General features: G+C 34.9%; 1 protein-coding gene across 1 annotated transcript in view; it reads right to left on the bottom strand.

Moving 5' to 3' along the window:
- RYR3 (ryanodine receptor 3) overlaps nt 1-24,476 on the bottom strand; it is a 239,895-nt gene that overhangs the window by 90,326 nt on the left and 125,093 nt on the right. The window contains exons 38-44 of the mRNA XM_059819553.1: nt 24,357-24,459; nt 20,695-20,832; nt 11,594-11,867; nt 9,603-9,717; nt 5,116-5,248; nt 3,980-4,083; nt 1,952-2,087 (exon numbers count right to left, since the gene is read on the bottom strand). Of these exons, the coding sequence (XP_059675536.1) occupies nt 1,952-2,087; nt 3,980-4,083; nt 5,116-5,248; nt 9,603-9,717; nt 11,594-11,867; nt 20,695-20,832; nt 24,357-24,459 (1,003 nt within the window). The remainder of the gene's footprint in view (nt 1-1,951; nt 2,088-3,979; nt 4,084-5,115; nt 5,249-9,602; nt 9,718-11,593; nt 11,868-20,694; nt 20,833-24,356; nt 24,460-24,476) is intronic.

Raw genomic sequence — 24,476 nt, 5'->3', positions numbered from 1 at the left:
CAGAATCAAACAGCAAATACAAATAAAATTATTAAATGTAATTAATTTTAGTTTAATAAAAGCACTACAAATATTGTTTTGAGTGACTCATTTCCAATACAGTTTAGATCTAGATGTTAAAAATTTATCTTAATTCAGGCAGTTTTTGACACACCAGTGATAGCTTTGTGAGGAGTGCAATTTAGAGTAAAAGGAAGCACATATCAGGAAAAGCCACTTGCAGGTAGTTTTAGTTTAGAATGTGCAGGAAAGAAACTTACTTTAAGCACAGAGGTCAAATTAATCTTTAATGTTGCTCCACTGAATAAAAGTTTATCAAGAATTAGTCTACATTTTCAATTTACAATTTCTTGTACACTGCATTTGCCACTAGAATCTTATTCTGACTTTTTCTGTATATATATTTCCTTCCCATATTCCTTCTGATGGGATACGAAACTGCTGAAAATAGCTTTAACATCTTGCAGCCTGCTCTAATTTACCTCACAGACCAAGTTAATGAAGAATTTTGCTTGAACAAAGAAGTTTTGCTTATTCCAATGATTAATTGGCCAGAATCAAAATTCATTCATGTGTTTACAAGTGTGTGTTTGTTGCTTTTATCACAACAACCCAAATATTTTACTGATTTATATTTGTAATTGTCCTCTCAAGCACAGGACACAGAGAAATTATAATTTGATTTTCAAAAGTGTTGTCTCCAAAACTGTCATAATGAGAAGGTTTAAAACCTGAACCATAAAGTGTTTTTCAGAAAAAAAGCAGCTGAAACACTTGAAACTAAAACTTAATTCTACTGACTAGCAGTCCATCCAGCAAAGTTTACTCTTCATACTAAATAAACTGTCACAAGTAATATCAAAGTCATCTTCATCTAATTACAGAGTACTGTTAAAATTTATTTATAAAATCAACAATGAAAACCACATACTTTATTAACTCAACAACTACTTGTTCTACATTTCTTATACCATAGCAGTTTGTCAAGTTAGTTTAGCAGCTGGCTCAATGGCTACAGGCTTATCAACTAATGAACATACTTCAAGGTATGCTTAATGAACTGAACAGTAAATATGTTTATTGTTTCTATTTCAGGTATTATTTGTTAATTTCAGACCAACAGTATGTGAATAGAACAGGAAAAATCTAAAAATTAGACTGTTTAAAATTATTTCCCTTCTGGCTGTCCCTAGCTGTCCTTTAAAACACTTTCCATATTGGCAGACCAGATAGGTGGTGAACAGACAATTTGATTTGATCTCATCTAATCTCTAATCTAAATTACTAGTTTGATAAAAAAAACCACGCATGAATTGGAGGATGCTTTTTGTTTAGTGGCATTCAGATAATCTAAATTTGATTTTAGCATATTTGTTTCATAAATTGCAAAAGGAAATTGCCCACAGAAGCAAGTATAAGATAGTTATCAAAGGAGAAGATTTTTTTCTTTTTTTAAAGACATCAATCAGATTTAAGGTACACAGTCAGGGTACTTTACAAACACTGATCTCTCAGAACTATGTAAACATGTGACCTATTGGAAATGTGCTTTTTGTAATGCAAAATGGCTTAATTACCAACGTTTAAATCTCCCAGTGGTATAGTGGCCAAGAATGGTCTAAAATCAGTGCTCACCAGTTATGTTTATAACCAGCATAGGTGGTATATGTAAATACCACAGTTTACTTACTGAAAGAATTCCTAACATCATTTGCTACCTTAACAGGTTATTCTATTAAATTATGCAAGTTGCAAAAAGAGTAAGGAGAAAATGCAACTAACTATGCAGAAGCAAAAAATTGCAACAAGCAGCATATACCAAAAATGTTGTATTTGTAATGAGAGCTGCACGCGTCAACCTCTCTTCAGCCATTAACACATTTCTATGGTTAAAAAAGTAATTTTCAGGAAACCTTTTGGTGGAATTTGGATGCCAAGAAATTACACTTACTATTAACAAAAACTGCAAATCTTAAGAATGACAGGTAACGTTCACCCTCTATTGGATTCCATCCAATGTCTGGATATCCTTTAGCCAGCAATACTGGACAACTCTGCAGGCCACAACCTGCCAGGTAGGTAACAACCTACAATACAGAAGCAATCCTTTATTCATGTGTTTAGAAATAAATTTCTCAAAATAAGTATGAAACAAAACGAACATAGTAATTTTTTTAAATAACAAGGTTTTTATATACTAGGTGTTTCACCTGAGAAACTACCATGACAGCTCATTATTGCATTACTCTTAGTTTGTAGGTCTTGCTTTTGATGATCATGAAAAAAGTCAAGCACTTTATTTCTGAAGTTACCTAATTATATGATGACGCAACAATACAACAACATTAACAAATGTGGAATGTGAAAAGTAGAATGAAATATTGTGGAATTCAAATCTTTTTTTACAGTACATAAAAAACAGTTAAAGCACTACTTAACAACTTTAAAAATCACATTAATAACCATGTATGGCTAATTTGCTACAATAGCAAAATAAATACTGCATCAAAAGTTTATTTACTGTAATTCCTATTTTAACAGATATGCAAACAATTACATTTTTCAGAAGACTAATAAATATCAGTGAGCAGTTTTAAGAGTCTGAAACCAGAAAGATTAAAATTTTTGGTAATATGTAAATTCCTGACACAGCATTTCTTATCAAGAGGAATATCTTTAACTAAGAGAAATCCTTGAGAAATTATGACAAATTTCATTAATTATAGTAAACTGAATTTCTGAAACATGTACAGAATGATTTCTCAATCCTTTAAAAGGAAATCTGCAGATAACAGCACAAACATGTGATTTTTGTTTGTATTTAAAATACACAAAGGACAACATATGAACATGATTAAAGTACTTAAATATATTTTGAAATAGGTAATGAACATCAAGAACCTTTCATGAACCTGTAAAAAGAGATGCAAATTATCATTTATTACCATGGAAGGCAGCCAAAAATGGGTGGCAAAAGGGAGACAGGTTTTTCTGTTTGGAAAAGGGAGATACGTTATTCTGCTTAAGCGACCCATAGCAATTCCACCATCCACGAGATCATATTTAGTCATTATCTAATAACCTAAAAGAGAAACTAGTTACGAATTCAGGAAGAATTATACCTCTGCTGATACAGTATACAAGTTGCCTACAAAAGGCTGCAACAGAGGAAAAATGGTCTGATGTGAAAAATTTTGCTTATTACAGTATGCAGTAAGGAAGTTACTCAGTGCACTCAGTGGAAAAAGTATGCAATTTCTAACAGGACTCAATAGTTTTCTAATATCCATTCAGAAGATATGAGTGAATACACACTTGTAGGAGTCTAGAGATGCAGCTCATATAGAATGTGAGAAAACTGGTAGAATAAGTCTCTTCTCCCATCTCTTTTCAGATTTTATAATGCTACCACCAAACCCCAGAATTTTAACCTATTCAGTTTACTACAGTATGTCATCAGGATGTGGGATACTTTTTTTGTGCAATCCTCTACCTTCCACACATTCATACATTTGCAGTAAAAAGAGATGTAATTTGCAATGGCAAAAGTTCAAAAGTTAAGTTGTCTATGTACAATTTATTTGCTTTGAACACAGGCTTTATGGTACAAACTTTAGTCCCACAGAAACACTGTATCATTCTGTGACTAGGGTATGTATGCCACATTCATTGAACTGAGAGCTATACAGTATTTGGGTTTTTTTGTTATTCAGTATATAGATTTTTTTTACCAAATAACATCCACATACTGCACTAGATAAAGTTATTGACTCACCAAAGTTAATATATTACAGCTGATACATTACCATTCTTTACGGCTAAATCAGGGAAAATACTGCTCAATCTTACCTTGAGACAGCACATACCTAGAGCAAAAATTTGTGAGGAGATCATATCCAAAAATCAAACTTGCCGTTTTCCCTTCTAGCACAAGTACACTATTTAATAAACAGGTAAATAGGTCAGAGCAATCACTTACCTTATCGAGATCTGGCTCCTCCAACGCTAGTGCAAGCTCATTGTTATCCATTACAGAGGCTGCTGCAACATCTAGTGGTGTTGAACCTCTCATTGAAGGAAATGCTGCAGAAGAAAGTAATTAAATTCAGTTTTCAGTAATCACAGTCATGCAGCAGAGGGCAGCAATCACACTGGAATCTAGAACATATGTATATTAATAGTACATTGTATGGTTGCTCTTCAATCAAGAACATGGTTAACTGTTTTGAACAATGTTAAAATAAATGCTGAATTTTTTTTCTGACTTGACATCCATATCTGTAAACATACTCAACAAACTGGTTTTAAATGCAGGTGAAGAAATCAGTATTAACCACACAGCAAATCAGAGGAATATTATACTATTTCTTTAGCAGAGCAACATGTTAACTATGTAATTGTGCACAACCCTATCAATTCAAGATTTTAAAATATACCTATATTCAGCTAAAAGAGACATTTTCAAGCTTCAGTGTTACCTATTTTCTTTCTTCTAGTCTTATCCCATTTTCTCTGGTTTATATGGGCCAACACAGGCATCGAAATGGTCACCATGAACAGCTGAAGTACTGTGAAATCACACCCTATCTTGCCTTGTTATACCTGATTAATATAGCCATCTATCTAGCCATGACAATTTTCCTTGTGTTACAAAATCTAATACACACACATTAAAAAACACACATTCAGTGTTCCAAAGGAAAAATATGACATTCACATCAGTGGCCTAAACTTTAGAGGGAAGGGAAATGAAGCCAGATGAAACAGGCAAGCACCATAAAGGGCTAATTTAATATTAGATTTCCAATCACAATTATTTTGAATGGAAAAAAAGTCCAACTGTATGGATTTAATCCTAAATTTTTCCAGGTATTTAAAAACACAGATTCAGACTATTCTGTTTCTAATACAATAAGGACTATTCTAATTACAAAAAGAACACATAAGGATGAAGGGAGAATGGGGGAAAAAAAAAAGAGGTAAAACCACAAAGTGGTTTAAGCTTCAGAGAGGCTTCATCACAGGCTTCAACTTGCTATATAAATCAGATATTAGTCTTGTGACATCACAGTTCCTCCTGATCTTGCTTTTAGCTGTTACAGCTACGTGACGTACCCAGTCCAACACTGCTGTTTTCCAGTAAGTAACTAAGATGCTCAAACATGGCCTTTTGGTTTTGACGACTAATTCGACAGAAGTAGCACAGGAATCGACAACAGCTTGCCACCATCTTAGGAAAAACGATCTGCTGAAGAAGAAAGGTGACAAAGCGGTGAAATATTTTAATTACCAATCTGTTCCAATTCTTTTTCCTGCACTCCTAACAAGGGAAGTATAGTGACAATACCAAGGTCATAAGTAGCTGAGAGTTGCTTTGCTTCTAACTTAAGAAAGGACCTGCACTTCCTTTTAACCTTTGTATTCATTAGGCCATTAGGTTTAAAATGTTGAAAAATCATTTTGACAAGGACTATAGGGGACATATAAGGGGAAAAAACAGAGAAATAATTGTCATCAAAGGAATTTGCAGACTAGCGCATGCAGTTATACAAACACTCTCTTAGCAGCATTATGATAACAAGCTCAACCTCCAATATTAGGTCATAGCAGAATAAAGAATATTCAAGAAACTTGGTTTATCCTCCCATATTGCAATAAGAATATACAGTCTTCATGTAAAACATTTCTAAAAGACTCCTATGTTGTTCAATGCATAGGCCTGATAAGATAAAACAAAATATTAAATTTCATTAACTATCCAATGCTTTTCAAATCAAAAACAAACAAAAAACCCCCAACACACTTTACTTGTTGCACATTATATGCAAGGATTCCTCCTCTGAAAGTAAAATAGTTTCATCTGTAGCACTCATGAAAGAATGTTTCACAAGTTGCAGATAGTCATAACATCTTCTGAGATGAACAAGTTATGCCATTCTTACATTTTGCTGAAAGAACAAGATCAAAAATCATGGGACAGATTTTTGATGCTTGTTTAAAGGTTTTTCTATCTGATTTATTACATTTACCATTATATAGCACTTTTTTTAATAGCGTCAAGTTCAGTTGCAGATATATGTCCTAAGGATACTCACAAAATTAATGAGAAAATTCATTACCATCAAGGAGAATTCTTTTTTAAATAATCTGACTAGCACCCTTTAGGCACAAGCAGGAATATATTCTGTATATTCTACATAAATTCTATAATATCCACGGTGTTATCCAAGCATTTTAATCACAATATCATGGGGTTTTTTCTTCCTATGACATCCTGCCTCCTTCGTTTCGTATCTTTCAACTATAATTAATATTGCTTATACTTTAGTATAACAAAGTCTAATAAACATTGCCTTCTTTACAACACAACTCTAATTCATTCTGAGAAGTGCAAACTTTTCACTTAATGAGACAACAATCTTGCAAAAAAAGTGATTACGTAATTAAAAGCTATGTGATATGTATTATCTTTTCAAGACACCAGCTGCACTTCCTAACTTCCAGAGACTTGATTAGCTGTAGTTTTACTTCAGCACAGTGCGTTTTTTTGCTAATATATGTGGCTCATTTGTCTATTTCAGTCACGAAGGAGCTATTATGTACACGCAGCATTATATATGATTTCTGTTCTTAAATGTAGGGTAGATGAAAATGAATGAAAAACATTAATTCATTCATGAAAACATTCAACAAAGCTTCCACCCACCAAGTTTACAGGGATTTTAACAGAATGTGTGAAATAACTTTGTCCAGAAAATTACAGTAACAGCAGTACTGTTAAAAATTGTCATTTTAGAAATTCCTCATTATTGACAGGAAAACATATGAATACGGAATTATAAAACTTTCAATCAGTAAGAAATAGTTTTGAAGTAAAATGATTCAATTCTGACAGCCAAAAAGGGTGTTGCTCAGGATTCTCTGAAAATGAATGAATAACCAACACCAGAAACCAACATGACATTAAGATTCCAAAATTATAAGATCTAAAGACATAGTCTTTAAAAATAACTATTTTAAGCGTTAAGATACACACTAAAACCTAACCGTGATGGGAATGCTGAATGCTTGCCCAAGTGTTTTCTGGGATATATATTTCACCAATGAAATACCTTTCCAGGGTTTTGTTAGCCAGTATTAGCAAAATACTTCTAAGGTACTGAGATAGCTTCAGCCACACCATATTCCACAGATCTTCTCATCTGTTTCTGACTCATTTATTAATAGCACAGCTGGAAAGAAGCCTGGCATAAATTTTCTTCAGTTTGTACTGACAAGTTTTTACCTCCTCACTGTTCCTTCAGAGAAGTGTGAGCTATAACACTCTCACTACATGTCTCAGTCCAAGAAGCTGGAGATCTACCTTAAACCATCTGCTGCCACCACCTAGGAAAATGCCCAGTCCCTAAACCAGAGACTACTTTGCGTGGTTGCTCATTCCATCTCTTGAAGCTGTAACAATGAACAGAAAGAAATGTCCCTGAAGCTGTATAGAGAAAACAAAAGGGTACATACTAACAACCTAGCCATGAGGAACTTGCTTGAGAGCAGGAAAAGCAGTGTTCTAGTGTCTGATGCCACCATTATACTTGAACTGTATATAAGCGACCCACTGGACAAACCCACAGATAATTTCAAATGAGTATATAAAACCATAGCTGACCAAGGCATGCTCACTGTTTCTGGCCCTACTCCTTTTTATTCAGAATACCTTACTTGGCAGAGTGAAAGATCCACAGCATGCTCACACATGTGCCTTTTCCAGATTACAGACTAGTGGTTCTACCTAGAGTCAACAACGTTTCAAATGAGACTTCTCTGCCATATTAGAAGTTAAGCATGCCAGCAGATCAACAGACAACAGATGACAATCATTTTAAAAGCAGTACTTTCTCTTCCTGCAAGGTTGCAGCTCCTATGAAGGAAACTTCAGGCTTGGAACTCAAAAGCAACACTTCTCTGCCTGTACAGTTCCCTGCCCAATGGTTTGTTCTGAGAAATCTCCCCACTGCAATATCTAAAATCTGTGCTAATGGTGTGCAAAACTCTTCGTTAATAAGCCTTGCTGTGTTATTTCATAACGTGACTGTAACCCTGTAACTCCATAAGAAAATTATGGGTTCTGAATCATGAGTATCTGGAAGTTTCCACAGTTAAGGAGAAAATGAGGCATCGGAATCTGGAACAGATCAAATTCCAAACACACCCTATTTCTTGTCCATACTTCTTAAGATTTCTACTCCTATGCCAGTTCCAGTTCATTAGGTGAGGTTTTGGATTCCCTCTGAGGTACCTAACTCTCCCCATGCATTTCATAAAGGTAGAGACATAAAATAGGACATTTTGGGTGGTCAGACACATTAAATGCTGCACCATGTTACCAAGTAGTTTTCTAGGTCTGCATTCCCTTTGAAGGATATCATGGTAACTTCTGTAAAGTATTTTTGCAGATCTGTGTTACTAAAATTTTCTATGAAAACATTTTTAATAGAATTAGAAGGCACTGTGGAGTGGTTGTTGCTGTTTTGGTGTTTTTCTTTGTCATCTTTGACTATATAAACACGTTGTAGCAAAAACAGAGGGTTGTGACACATATAAATCAGCAAAGTATTAATCATCTTATAATTAATCGAAGCTTGCCTTGAACTCAAATGTGAGCATGTTAAAACAGAATAACTAAAACCAGTATGTGAATACTTTGTAACACTGTGATGGTATAGCCAGACACAATGGGTAAGCATTTTACAGAAGTATATGAGCTATGTGACCAAAGAGGCAAAGAAAGAGGGGTGTATAGAAGGCATTCAAGTAATGAAAAGTTGCCAGACAAGAGACAAGATCAGCACAAGGTAGTAAAATGAGCTAAAAATAATTCCAAATACATAAGAAGAATGAGTGGCCAGGCAAAAGAAAACAAGATAAGCAGTACTGGGAGCAGGGGAGACCCCTCTTTTTGGGTGGGAGGCAATAGGTTAAAAACATGAGGCATAAGCAAAGAGAAGAAAGAAGATAAGCCCGCTTCATTTCTTACTTTCTTCAGTAGCCTAAACGTCCAGTTAGGCTTCTCAAAATCTATGCCACTCTGCCATTAAACTAACACATACATACTCAAGCATAACACTAAGAAATGGGAAAATACAATACTGCAAGAAAATTATTGCTCAATTCAAGTATTTGAATTTGAGCATTCAAAATTAAGTTGGTGTTAGTCTCTTATTATAGTTTATTGCTAATAACACTTTATGTAAGGTGAAGAGGTATATTTTTCTAGCAGAGCTACACCTCCCATAAATGCAGCTAACATACAGAGTTAATTTAAAATAAGAACAATACCTTTTAAAGTCCTATTAAAAGACAAATGAAACACCTATAACCTCTCACTCACTTTTTAAAAATCAAGTCCTAGAATGCTGGGCTTCTCCCTCTCATACTATAAAAACTGTTCTATTTTTAACATTAGTCAATATTACAATTTGGACAAGCAAAATCTATCTTACATGAGGGAGATCTATTTTTCTTTGGATACTTCATCTTAAACATCCTAGTATACTTTTGGAAAGGTTCAAAATGCAAAACACACAATAAAATTACAGTGAAATTACCTGAGATTTATCTCCTCCAAGCACATTCACCATCACATCCATAACAGTCTCATGCATGCCCAAGACTCTCATTAAGTTAGGATGCTGATAAAACACCTTGTTGTTCATTATATCCCTAAAATGGAAGAAAAGGCAACAAGGTGTTTTTAAGAAACACCATTTTAATTGTAAATCAATGATGTATTAGTAGATATTTCAGAAATATGCATTCACACTAGTAACATAATTTTCAATTCTTAGATTTCAGCATAATAAAAAAACACCTGACAACTAAATGCTTCACATTTATATATGCTGCCATTCCTCTAATTTTCATGAATTCTATATAATAATCTAAGTTTTAAATTATTTCAAAATGTCACTTCTTTATCTTCAAATTGCTCTTACCATCTGTTCTGTTTAAAGAAAAAAATATGTTCTGTGATGCTCTAAGTGGAAAAGAATGTATTCTGTTATATTTTAAGTAGAGAATAGGGATCAAGAAAACTAAATCTAATCTTGCCTCTGTGGTAACATCCTTTAATTAATTTTCTCAGTTCACAAAGTAGAAGACAATAAAGAGACTTAATATTCAAGGTTATCTGTTAAATGTGTTTCATCAATATTTCCAAAATTAAGACCATCTGTCAGAAGATGTAAAACGGCATACAGTCCCCTTAAATAGGAATATTTTAACATTTTCATTCTGCCCACCATCCTCTCAGCATGTTCTAGAATTCGCTGTATTGGTTTCATAATCCAGAACACAATTTATGTGTTTTGATAGGGAATCCACATATTTCTAACATTTTAGGTGAACCTGTTAAAAACAAAAGGCAAATAACAGACATCATGCCTGCTTTAAAGAAATACAGAAAATTGGGAATGGAATATGACTCCTAATACAGCACCTCTGGGAATGGGGGCACACACATGCTGAGTTTAGACAAAACTTACCCTTTATCCCTCCTAGAATTCTCAGCAACTTTACAAACTCAGCATCAGGGACAAATTAGGCAATACTGTCACATACTAACTAATGAGTTGTTACCATGACTTGCTCAATTCAACTGAAGAGATTAGTCTTTGCTATTTTTACAAAAACAATACAATTTTTACAGTGAAATAGTAAGAATCATGGAAATTCCTTACAACTGTTGTAAAGGAGAGAAATTGTTCAATGTTCTTGATGAAGGACAAATAAATACAGTTCTCAGGTAATCTTACTATCATTTTCTCTCTTTTTAAATACACTATTTTAATTGAAGTAATTAATTTTCTATGATTTTTAAATAGCCTAATCCAGCAATTATTCACATAAGAGGAGTAATAGACATGCAGGCATGCACCATAATACCACTGCTTAACAGAAGTAATTTCATAGCAAAGACGGAGAAAAAATATTCTCACATCAGCAGGTGTTACATAAAGGCAATTTCTTACAATTCTAATGCTATAAAAGATAAAATAAGCAGTCTCCATGTTCAGATACTTTAAGTTGCCACTGATGACAACATAGTAAATACTAACCAGCTGGAAGTATTTCAGACCACACCACCACTTTGCTGGTTCTACCTAACTGCTTGCACAAACTTTCCAATTAAAAAGACACCAGCAAGTTTATTCACTCACGCATGAAATATGTGAGCTTTAAGTTTGGGAAAGATGTAGTATTGACACTAACAAAGATCTAAGTTATCTGTTTTCTCCAGAGCTGCTTAAAGATGTACTTTGACAAAGCTTTAAGCATTAGGTGTAACTACAGTAAAGAGTCCATTTTCTTTCAATGAGAAAACACTTTAGTTCACAGAAACTTTTTCTGACACATTTGACACTGCTAGAGAGATCAGTTGGAGCCATCTTGGAAATATCTGTGAAAATGAAAATTTCTGGTACATATCTGCATTTTAGTACAGCAGTAATTTTCATCCAGGATCTAAAATGACAGGCTTTACTCATATAACAAAAAAACTTTACACAAACTTAAAAACAAAATTATGTTAATTCCATACCCTAATCCATTAATCATTAGCAATTCCTCCTCTTTTCCCATCCTGACACTGAGAAGTGAGCGAATCTGGCCCAGTGCTGCAAGCAGATTAATGGTATCCTTCACAGAGGCAGCACTAATAGTGTATGCTTTCCTCAGAGCTTGCAGTAGCTCACCAATGCTGTCATATTGCCTACGAAGGAGAGTGTACATAATCCGAACTAATTCTGGATCTTGAATCTGATCTTCCTGGGACCAGCGCACCATAGTCTGAGATATGAGTTCTTTCAATGTAGCTAAAAGAATAAAATACATAAAATGTTACTAGCTATTACAACAACAAAAAAATGTCAAAACCATGCATTACAGTAAAATATTAAGTAACAGTAGACAACGAGGCAGTGGTAAGAGAGCAAAAGAACACAAGCAGACTGAACAGGATTTTTCAACCAGAAAAATAATTTTTAGATCTTTCAAGATAAGTGTGATGCTTGAGAGATGGAAAACAAGAAACATCTACTTAGCATTCAAGTCAATACCAGCATTGTTGGCAATGAAAACTTCTTAGTTGATCATAACTAAGAATCATCCTTGTAAGTAAAATTCTGTATTTAAACTTTTAATGATCATCAGCCTAGGTTTGGAACACAGAAATTGGTAATTAAGTTTTCAGTAAACAGTTTATTGGCTGACAAGTATGAGTTCAATTACAGCAGAAATATTCATGTGAGCTCAGCTTGCCAATCAGTTTTGCCAGGGAGGAGGAGGAAATAAAATCCATTCTAAACTTACAAAACTGCCAAAAAGGAGGATGAGATAGCTGCCTTTTTTAATAAAATATCCAATGCAAGGCCTAGCCAGGGTGGCTTGAGCAGCTTTTGCTGCTCATTCACTTGATGAATATTTAGTAATTTTGTTTTTCAAACAAACGATCTGCATTGCCTTCAAAAAGATGATGTTCCCAAAAACTTCTCAGAATTGTATAATGATGCAAACACACTGAGGCGTAGGAGATGCAAACTGACTTAGAATAGGGGAATTTAATCTGTATTTCCCATCTGTTTGGGGAAAGTCACTGTCACTTGGGAATGCACTTTCTAAAAAAATTTTTTTTGTTTCGAACTACACAATGCATCTTTCTTGAAGCAGTTCTGTTGTATACATTACATAGTCAATGACCCTGAAAACAATTTTTCTGAGCCCAGAGTTTTCAGGTAAATTTCCTAAACTAGACACACGTTCCAGTCTTTATTCCAACAAATGTTCATTGTTGATATCAAGTAGAACATGAATAATCACCTTCCCTCTTAAAACAACGCAAGTTTCTTTCCTCTATTTCCAGCAAAGTTACCTCTTGACTTTCCCAAAGTTCTTCCAATGGTAAGAACTAGCCTCCCAATTTCCAGCACAAAAGTGTTTATAGCTAGTGTATATCCATTTATTTTTGTGTCTACACTATCCTTTCACTTGCTAACTCTTCTCTCTTACATACTTAATGATGTATTTATAGAAAACCATTATTAATTCTCAGATTTTGTTCAATAAACAGGCTCTCTTCTGTGGTGACAGATTCTGTATTTCATTTAGACAGCTCTATTCTTAGGGGCATGTTATGAATGAAAACATTAAACAAGCTTTGTTCCAAAACACTGTATGACTTTCTTCAATCAAGACAATTTCTTCTCTCATTGCAACAAGGCAATCTCCTCTTCTTTGATTCTTGCACTAAACTCTTCTTTCCTAGAAGAACTAATAATTTCCCATAACTTTCCAACTCATTGCGTATCACTGATTTCTGGTTACATAAATATAACACACTTCTGTCAGAAAGACAATGATCTTATTAAAGAATATAATTACTTACTCTGACTTTCTGATTGGGGGGGAAGGGGATAAACATGGAATAAAGAGCAACTTGAAGTGGTAAACTCAAGGAGGAGTTAAGATTTCCTCCTGTGAAATTATGTTAGGTCTTTGATAGCTCAGATGATGGCCCCTCTCACAAGGCTAAAGGACAAAATATGCACAAATCTGTCGTTTTGTTTTACAAATCTAATTCCTCATTTCCTTAGTACTGCCAGAAATATATTATTTTTGTTGGATTGAAAGGAATAGTACTTTCAAAATAATGTGGTATTTCAGAATTTTTTTTTTGATGAGGGAAAATACTGTATGATTCATTCCAAATAGATATTTTCCACTTTGGCAACAAAAATATTATTTGCACTGACTCAATTATGAGTGCAATTTTATACACTTGAGTTAACTGACAGATATTTTTATATATAACTAAAAGATTATTAAAATTTTTAGTACAAGCATAATATTCCACAAGAAACACATTCTCATTAAATGAACAAATGAAAAACAAATTGTTTCCCTGTATTGAATTGCTTATGCAGAGGTTCCCATGTGTAAGTGCAACAAAATGGTCCTGTGTTTATTAGAGCTTCTCTCTGGAATTTTGAAAATGTTTCTCCATAACATTTCTTAGGTTTTAGTACCTTTGAAGGTTTTGATTTTTTTCTTCTGATAAGCTTTTAAGTAGTATATTGCTATATGTAATTACTTTTAGAGACAGTACGGCAGATAGCCTTGGAGAAACCAATTAGCCATGTCTTTGCATGGATGAATTTTTGGTCGAAAGACAAGAAACTGAGGGTAGAACTAAATGGGTGCAGTCACAAAAAGGGAGAAACAGCAGTGAAATTCTGCATATATCCATGCTGTGTTCTGTGATGTTAAGCACCTTGCTTCCCTAAAAGACCTGAGAAGGGGATAAGCAGATGCACACAAGTTTGATGATACAAAGTTATGATGGATAGCAAATATAAATGTAACTGAAAAAAATTGCAGAACTTAAAAGGACGAAACTGGGCAATAAAATGGTGGTGAAATTCACTTTAAATAAAGCCACTATAAAGAAAATGAGGTAGGAAAATATAGTCCTCATTTATACATAGAACGTTGAGATGCTAACAGAGGTAAGATCTGGCAGACAGATCCATGAAAATCACAGAATCACAGAATAGTTGAGGCTGGAAGGGACCTCTGGAGGTCATCTGGTCCAACCCCCATGCTCAAGCAGGGCCACCTAGAGCCAGTTGTCCAGGACTATGTCTAGATTGTTTCTGAGTATCTCTAAGAGGGAGATCTCCCAGATCAACTTTTAAAAATATCAGCTAAATCATCAGTATCAACTCAAATTCACTGGCAGTCAAAAAGATCAAATCAAACCCCAGAATTTATTAAGAAAGGAATGGTTAAAGCCGACTACATTATGCCATTATGTTAATCCATAGTTCAGTCACACCTTTTCATCCAACAGAAGAAGAGGCCAACAAATGAAGTGCACTCACAAGGCAGGAACTAAGCCAAAAAGATCTCCTTGCAACTCAGCGAAAAGATGAGACTAGATAAGAAACAATCAAAGGTGATGACTCCAGCATGATCTCAGTAATATTCAGCAATAGTCTGATATTCTTTTTGACTGCTAATAAATCATAGGTGTACTGTACTGCAACGAAATGTTCTGTAACCAAAATTTAAAAAACAAGCAACAAAAAAATGGAGCTAACAGCCAGTGGGAAGTCTATTGTAAGTAATAATAATAAGTTAACATTCTGTGGTTTCAGTGTAAGTAGCACTCTCAAGGAACAAAGTCTCAATGGACACACTCTATGACTCTTCAACTTAATGCCACAATTGCAACTTTTTTTTTTTTTCCTTCAACATGCAGTGGATATAATTCAACAGAGACTTAACCTTTTCTCATATATCCACAGTAAGATTTCTTTGAAAGTTCCATGGTTCATTTTTTTAACGTGGGAACTGAATTAGGGCATTTGGTCAAGCCAGTAAATTCTATTTCCTGATTTCTGTTCTGGGACTAGTAACCAAGTGTATACCTTCAGAATATATGGACCTACATGAAATATTCATATTATAATAGCAGATACCCTCCCTAAGCTAGAGGCACCTGAAGAGCCATAGTTAAGTGAACCTGACAGCCATAGTTTCTATTCCCAAAATGCATGAACAAGATCATTGACCTCCTTTCATTTCTACCTGCAGAAAAACTAAAGAGCAGACATATCAACTCACTATCTTAAATACAAAGCATTTCTTTGCCATTTCTTGCGTGTAAGGGGTACTATCCCTTTTATCACACCACAAGCTTCTGGTTTGGGGAAGGAGGTGAAGGGTAGGCCAGCAGATTAACCTGTAACAGAAGCTGGGAGCAATCTGAATACTGGGCATGGTGACATGGATAACCAGCTAAAATAGTTGCTAATGTTTTTCTAATTTTTAAGTTTTAACAAGAAATTGCAGTGCCTTAACAATTTTCAAGGTTGCATGATGAGTCCCCCATCTATATGCCTTATCTAAATTGCCTTATCTAAATTAGGACTTTTGTAACTGCCAAGTCATATCACCGTAATTAACACTAATTTATTGCCTCAATGTGTTTATTCTCCGAGTTCTAGCTTGTTTTTAAAAACAAATTTTACTAATTCATCATTAACACTAGTTTAAATTGGTGGCATTCCTCTCCTAAGATAAAAATCCATTTGTGCGTAGGTATGAATGCATACTTAGAGGAAAGGAAGATTTCTTTGTAGAAAATAGTTCCTTCTTAAGAATATTCACATCCTGAGTATGTATGACCAGACGCTCAAGGCCAGACACTTTTAGCCTTGGCAGTAGGTACACGCCATGCACACCACCACCCCTCTTCATGTATATAAGAGGATTGGGGTACTTCAGGCACCCACTTCCTTTCACTCTGAATTCCAAATTTCCTGGGGGGTAAAAGGGAAGTGCACACATGGACTACATATCTCACAGTCTCCAGCTACAGTCAAGTATGTAATATAATATAAATTATATAAATTTTCATTGTCCTTTGAATTATTTCATCTATATGGATACTTGTACTATGCAACACTCCAAGCAGAACCCCAAGCCTGAAGAGATTATTTGAAATTTCTAGAAAAAACACAATGTAGAATCACTCGTCCAACCTGTATTTCTTGCGACCAAAAGCTCCACCCAGTATATGAAATACATAAACTGCTCTGTTTCAAGGACCAAACACCATGAGCCCTGAGGCTTTAGGATTGAATGCTTCCTGATTCATGACAAAAGAATCTGCATGAAGCCTGAAGAAATGATACTTCTCAGATACTGAGTAGGTCCTCCTACCATTAAAGAGAAAGCAGATGCTAAGAGATGAGTCCCTGGAGAATAAAACCCTTTTTCACACAGCACATGAGATTATTATAAGATTTAATGTATTTGCAACCTAGTATTAAGTTTAACAAACCAAAATATGCTGTCAGGGCAGGATAAACCATCTCTGGTGGTTTAAAGAACAAGCAGATCATGTAAGAGGTGTCCTGAGTTATAAAATAGCATTCCTGTCTAATCTCATACAACTCTCGATGAAATTATTAAGCCTGAAATGAAATTAACTGTTCTGGGTCTGTACAAGGACCTACTGCCAAACTGAGCAAACTGGAAATAGAAGAGGAGCATTTACTACCATTGTTGGTTGGAAGACCAATCTCAAGTCACTTGCACAATTATGCACATGATATCTGGATGGTGTTATAGAAACTTAGAGCTGCCAAAACCCAATCTTGATTTGCAAAGGCAATGAAAAACCTCACCAAAAATTTATGTTCTAAAGGAAGAGCTGGAGGAATCTGACTTTTTGCCTTACTTAATCCTCACCATCCATAGTCACTACTAAGGACTGAAAACTTATAAACATATGACAGCAAAGACAAAATTTCTGAGATTCATATTACTCATCAACTTCACTGGGGGTAATACATGGCAGTGAAAGCCAGGTGAGTTGTTCAAAGAGGCTCAACAAAATGCTCATGCAGATGGTAGAGGAATTGTAAGCGGAGAACCCATCTTGCCTATTTAGACCATCAACACCCCTCCTGTGTTAGGGAATAGGGTATCAGAATGTACATGTACAGGACTACTGCTCAGAATAAGTCTCTGATTTCAAGTGTTTTGGGGTGTTTATGTGCATATATGTATGTTTGTGTGTATATGTGCCCTAAGAAGAGGTAATAGTAGGGAGGAATATGAACACTTTTTTTGCTACTAGTCCTTCCCTGCCAGGAACAGAACAAGCTACAATAAATAATTTATTAGAGGAAGTAGAGCCAAAAGAACAATATACCATCAAAATGCAATGTGAAATATTGCAGAGATGAAATAATAATGACAAATTGCTGCTCAACTGAAGCACATAGAACTTTAGATAACTTCAGGATGTAGGACTTTACTGTATTCCACTCACAAACAGGCTCTGTTTTGCTCTCAAGCAGCAAAGAGGTTGAACTAACCTTTGTAACAAACATTACAGGAAGGTATCTGTAACATTTCTTATTTCATGGCTTCCTTTAATTAAAAGTAGTGTATCTTTGAGACACCAGTAATACATGCAATAGTCTATTTTCAGCTTTCCATTGCTAAAATGACTGCGTGCAGTTATCAATTACGTAATGCACCGGCATTATTTCTTAAATTGGTTAACCAACAAAATAATACTCTTCAAAGCATTGTAAAGAAATGTCCAGCTGCTATATATGACATCCCTCTGTGGTTATGAACATGCTTCGTTTCTCTGAAAATCCACCATTTCAGAGAATCAAAAATGGTTCACATACAATATAGCACTTATTATAAGCTCTGGCAGCATTTACAAGTTAAAATTTATTGAATGCAGTAAAAAATAATAATTTTCTTTTATTTCCTCTGTATAAAGGTATATAAAAAAACATATTATACCCTGTAAGGGTTCAAATAGTTGCTGGATAATGCTTCTGAATCTGGTTGTAGGAATATGAAGAAAACTTGCTGAAACAAAGTCTTAGTCTCCTTTTCTGCTTGTTTTATGCCATGAGGCACGGTAAAGTAATAAGAAGACAGATACGAAATATGGCAAGCATATGGCATTTGCGTATAAATAACAACAGATGTAATTTTAATTTATTCTTCTACAGAAAAGACACTTTCCATCTTTTTGTATTACAAAAACTAGAGTTACAGTGCTAAGTTTATCCATCATTCCTCTGTGTGTAGAATACCCTTGATTCAACCACATTTATGTTTCTTACAAGAAATAACTTTACTTCAAGAGTAAAAACTTTCATTGATTAACATCTGTCAAGCTTTGCACAGCCTTCTCTTAATATAATATACAAAATGGATATGTATGTTATCAGATGATACATACATCACGTGAATCAAGTCCAACCAACCTCCACAGTGCCTTGCAACATGTAGGGTCAGGCCTTTTTAAGAAGAAACTCATCAACCTATCTGCTCAGCATCAACCAAGAGAGAGCCTGGCTTCTTTGGCTTAGAGAATAGAAGGCTCAGGGGCAATCTCATCAATGTATATAAATACCTGAAGGGAGGGTGCGAAGAAAACAGAGGCAGTCTCTTCTCAGAGACAGAACAAGAGGCAATGGGCACACACTGAAACACAGGAGGGTCCATCTGAACATCAGGAAATGCTTCCACTGTGAGGGTGACTGAGCACTGGCACAGGTTGCCCAGGGAGGCTGTGGAGTCTCCCTCCTTGGACATATTCAAAAGCCATCTGGACATGGTCCTGGGCAACCTGTCCTAGGTGGCCCTGCTCAAGCAGGAGAGTTGGACCACATGACTTCCAGAGGCCCCTTCCAGCCTCAGCCATTCTATGGTTCTATGAATCACTGCCACAGGGCATTACAGATCTGAAAACAGAGGAATAAAGACTATCTATTGGCTTATTCTTCCACACTATTAAAACTAATTAACTTTAAATAAATCATTGTATTGTTTCAACAATTACTCTCAGTTCTCTGTTGTGCTTATTCAGCTGTGCTAGGTGGAAGGACTGTTTTCAGAGATGTAATATACATTCTACCATATACATTGTTCCTAGGTCTGTGGACTAAATTGTCTCTCTTCTTACCTCATTAGTTTCAAAACATATACACAGACTTCTCAAGTGTTTTGAGTTAAATATTTCTATTTTTAAGAAATATTAATAGCTTAATATTACTCAGCAATTACACACAGGGATATCCCAGTCCTGCTCGTATATAATACTCTGCTGCAGGAAGGAACATTAAAATTTTTTCTGCTAAATGGTGTCCGTTCTTCTCATGTATATTTAAGCAACATGAAAGCTCACTGTAAAGGGCAATGAGATTTATAAACTATAGAGAAAAATTTTCAGGCAAACTGATGATATCTAGACAGTATTTTTCTCTGCCCTCTGACTTTAGAAACACATGTTAAAGAACTATAGAAACAAAGAGCAGAATAAAAATTAGCCATACTAAATTCTGGAAAATTCTTTTAACCCAAGCACTTATAACTACAGAATCTGTACTTGTGAAAATAAAGATGTTCCTTCTGTTTAATTAGTCAAATAGATTGAGTATTTCTTTAAATTCAGGAAGGATATGGTCAGAAAGGATATGGTATGGACATATATATGTGCATGTATGTGATGCTTGAGATAAATCAGAACAAGTTATTAGTTTTTAATGAATGTATATATTCACCATCATCAAGTGAAATAAGTGAAAGCCATCCCCTTTTATACAAAAAACAAGAACTGTAAAACCAGTTTGTTACATATTTCTTGGTACTGAGATGCATACAGCTTCTCATGCAGCAAAGAAAAGTGAAATGGAGTTAAGCTGTAACGAAGAAAGTTTTTGCATTTAAAAAAACCCACATATAATTGGAAACTTCTCAAGTTTGGAATGCTTGAATGATTATTGATTATTGTTTAATAACTGGTATTGTTATTCATTATTGTGCCATAATTAACTTTTTACATTTCTTTTTAAAGAATACGCAAATTTTCAACCCCAGAATTAATGATCTGGATCCAAATCTTCCACCATTTTAACTTCTTGTTTAACGATGCATCCAAGATATTCAGTATGTAGGATAATTGTTCTAAGAGGCGGAATGAACTTAAACAGTCTCCTTCTTCAGTTCACTATGAAGTTTTATTAGAAAATACACTTTTGTTGACTGCGTACATCTTTAACACTTAAATCATAGAAGTATTTATGTGGAAAGAAAACTTACTAGGACATTTCTCTTCTTCCTCCTTAGGTTCTACTTTTTCTGCTTTTGGTGGACCTTTGATTTTGTACATTAATGAACGGAGTTTGCCAGTCAAGGAGGAATCTTCCTCTTCCTCTTCCTCCTCTTCTAGTGGAATACCTTAGCAGATAATAAACCTGGTTAGAAACAAAACTTAACCTTTGAAGATTAACTCCTTCAATATTTAAACAAAATATCCACAGGATTTTTTTTAATCAGCAAATTTCATACAGGGAAAAAATATGTAGTAAGACCAGCGGCTTTAACATGTTAGCTACAGTACCACCCCTCAAATTATGCTTATTTCAGTACAGGTACTTCTTATATCCAGATTTATATATACACATGCTTCTTATATCCAGATTTATAGCATTATTTTTTCAGTATTATGACCAAAGAGGTGGTATTTTTTGAAGATTCTACTATGGCAATTAATTTTGACTCAGAGTTGTATTTGATTAAATATGTGATCCTTTGTTTCATATTGCAGAATGTAAGCTAAAGAAAGAAATGTATGGCTATATCTCACAATATAGTACAATTTTTCAGTCAAGATATTTAGCAGTCATAAACAAACATATTAATTGAATTTAAAACTGTAAGAAGGCAGATGTTCAGAGATTATACTAGTGATACATGTTTTTCATGAAAATGTATACGATGAGATGGGATGCCATTTTACAAGGTAGTTTAATACAATTCAGTTAACCACATTGCTTCACAACCATTCAAAGGATTTTCAAATCTTTCATACCTCTTAGTGATGATCAGATAGCACAAGTGTTATGTGCAGAAGAACAGAACATCTAAAGCAGGTTCCCTTTAGACCAGAGCTAATTGTGCCAAGCTGAAATAAAAGTTTTTGCTGTTTGGTTGGTGGTCAAAGTGAAATTGAGAAAAGGAAAAGATTTCCAGACAGAATACTCAAGAGAATCAAGCTGGAGCAGAGGGAAAAGAACAAACTGCAGAGACTAAAACTTGTATAGTAGCAGGCTGGAGAAACTTTGCCACTGGCAGTTACTAAGGGGAAGGAGTTAAAGTTATTACTAGAAGTGACTAAGCAACTAGGAAGAAAAAAATTCAGAGGCAGTGGGAGAAAATGAGAGAACTAGAAACTGAAATTGGAGACTACATATGGAATTTAAGGAATGGCAAAAGTGAGACTGGCTGGGCAAAATGAAAAGCTAAGAATGAAGGAAGGCTGCAGTCAGAGTCTGGAAGCAGTAAGAACAGGAAACGTAGCCAATAAGAAGAGGAAAGAGAAAGCAGACAAGGATGTTAAAGAAAGCAACAAACTATCTGGCATTGAAAAGAAACCTAGGCCCTGGAAGCAAAAGAGAAACACTGGCAGAAGAACTCTTGAGAAGCTGAAATGGACAGACAAGAAGAAATGCACTGGGGATGATGAGTTAAGACAGTGTTGGACCGGAGCAGATTGGGTCTGTGACTACTCCAGACAGGGTCTCATTCACTGGTCCATATAATTCATTATTCATTCTGCATCCTCTTAGAGTTGCAATCCATTCAGAAGCTGACCATCTCATGCTGCTACTGGCTAATCACTTAATTCAAGTGGCAGAGGTCTCTGCACTGGAACACATGGTTCCAATCCAGATAAATGTCAATTTGATATTATGCAATAACATCTGTTGAAAATTTGTTTGTTTTGTTTATAACCAAGAAATTACATACAAAAATTATGATAGCGGACTATTATTTTGCTGGCAAAATTAACCACTCACAGTTAGGACATGCTAGGATTCAGACTGCCTGAGTAACTTTAATTCAGACTATTTGTGTATATTCATTATGAAACAGCCTTTAATTACTTGATTGCATACATATTTTTCCACTTAGACCGCAAAGAATACTTAGTATTAAAAAGCTGATTAAATAGTCCAAGCAGAACCCCTATTCATTTTATTTGCAGCTGTGATTGCTCAGTACTGATTTTCAGGGCTAAGTCGGGACACAGATAATGAGGAGCATTTATCCACAGAAACCACCTATGATAAATCTGTACGAAATAATGAATATAGTTTTGTTTAGAATCCAGAGGATCACTAAAACTATTTTAATCATGAGACTGTGCTTTCTCTCTCTCATTCAACATACACATTTATGATGTAGTAAACAATAATAAAAGTATACACCTGAAAAAAAAATCCCACAATCAGTAGGATTTCACCTCATGAAAAGATGAAGAGTGATCAGGAGCTAAACTAACTCAATAATAATACCAACAACAAGATTTCAAAGTAAAATAAATATATTGCAGAGTGAAGACATTTCCAAGTTGGGAGTCTTCCATAATCTTCACCCTGGAGTCTCAGAGAACTCTCTGGTGCCAAACAGGCGTTATCTTTGAAAACCAGAGGTCAGAACAAGTGCTAAGGGACTGAACAATGGAGATGACGGTATCTCAATAAAAATGGGAAGAAAGAGGAGTAGCTACGAGGATATTAAATATTCACTTTAATGCTTGGAAGAAAAATGCTGGAATGAAAGAAACAGAATAGCATGGGAGGCACCATGGCTACAAACAGAAATCACAAACTGTTAATTACAGGTCACTTAAAGAATGCAGTTCCATGAACTGGGTAAAACTGGTTTCAGGGACAACCCTTGAAGAAAGAACTAGCAGACTGTATTAGTAAACATTTAAAAGCGACCTCAAGCAAACAGAAGGAGGAGGAGGAAGAAACTAACATTACCGTGCTCTATCTGGGGAAGAACTTGAGATGCTGTCAATTCACTGTAATGACCCTGTCCCCTTCTTCTTGAAAAAGATGGGTGCCATCAACCATAGGACCAAGAAATGCACTGGATGAGGTGACTACCAATATATCTACCAAGTAGGTAGATATGAAAAAGCTTGTGTATGTCAGTTTTAACTGCATAATTATTGGGAATGAGCAGTAATAACTGGATGACTCAGACTGTAAATGTTAGTATCATTGTAAATGGACTAATAATTCCATGATTGTCTTGATTAGCCTAAGATCTCAGTAGACCAACACAGGATTTTTGGCATCACATAAAATGTGATTCCTTAACCCACATAAATTGCACAGGGTATCTGATACAGCTCATCCTTGAGGACACCCTAAAGAAATTAAAGTTCAATAACTGGGGCAACTCAAGCTGTAATCTGCAGTGCAATAGTGCTTTATAATGATTGACCATCACAGTTACATATACACCAGGAAACTAAGCTAAAGCAAAAGCAGCACCCCTCAGCTAGTGTTTTTTCTTAAATTTTCTACTGCCCAGCAGCAGTAATGTTCTTTCAATACCTTTCATCTGCTTTTACAGATACCTATGCCTATATAAATCTTTTAAGGTAATCCAACCTTCTTGTTCGGATCATTTTTATTTTTTCTAATTAAGTCTAAAATTGATACATAAACAGAATAATACCAGATAATATTTAATAGATATATAACAATGAAACTTAAAACCATGCACAGGCTTCCCATATTTTTTGTAATATGCACCAAAGTCTGTCAGGAAAGTCACCATGTAGACAGTAATACAGCTAACAAACCACCCCCATACTAGTACTTTTTTTAACCAATCTGTTCTTTTTTCATGTACAGTGTCAAAAACACAAACAAAAAACGTAGCAAAACCTTGCCACTCACCACAATGAATTAGAAGATCATCATGAAATTCATATAACTCATCCCGAATCTCCTCTGGACAGGGACAATCCTCTCCCAGTTGAAAATTCAGCAACATATTAATCTTTAAGGAAATTAAAA

The sequence above is a fragment of the Gavia stellata genome, chromosome 7 (genome assembly GCF_030936135.1).
Source record: "Gavia stellata isolate bGavSte3 chromosome 7, bGavSte3.hap2, whole genome shotgun sequence".
Lineage (NCBI taxonomy): Eukaryota > Metazoa > Chordata > Aves > Gaviiformes > Gaviidae > Gavia > Gavia stellata.
The sequence above is the reverse complement of the archived record's forward strand: the minus strand, read 5'-3'. Positions and strand labels throughout refer to the sequence as shown.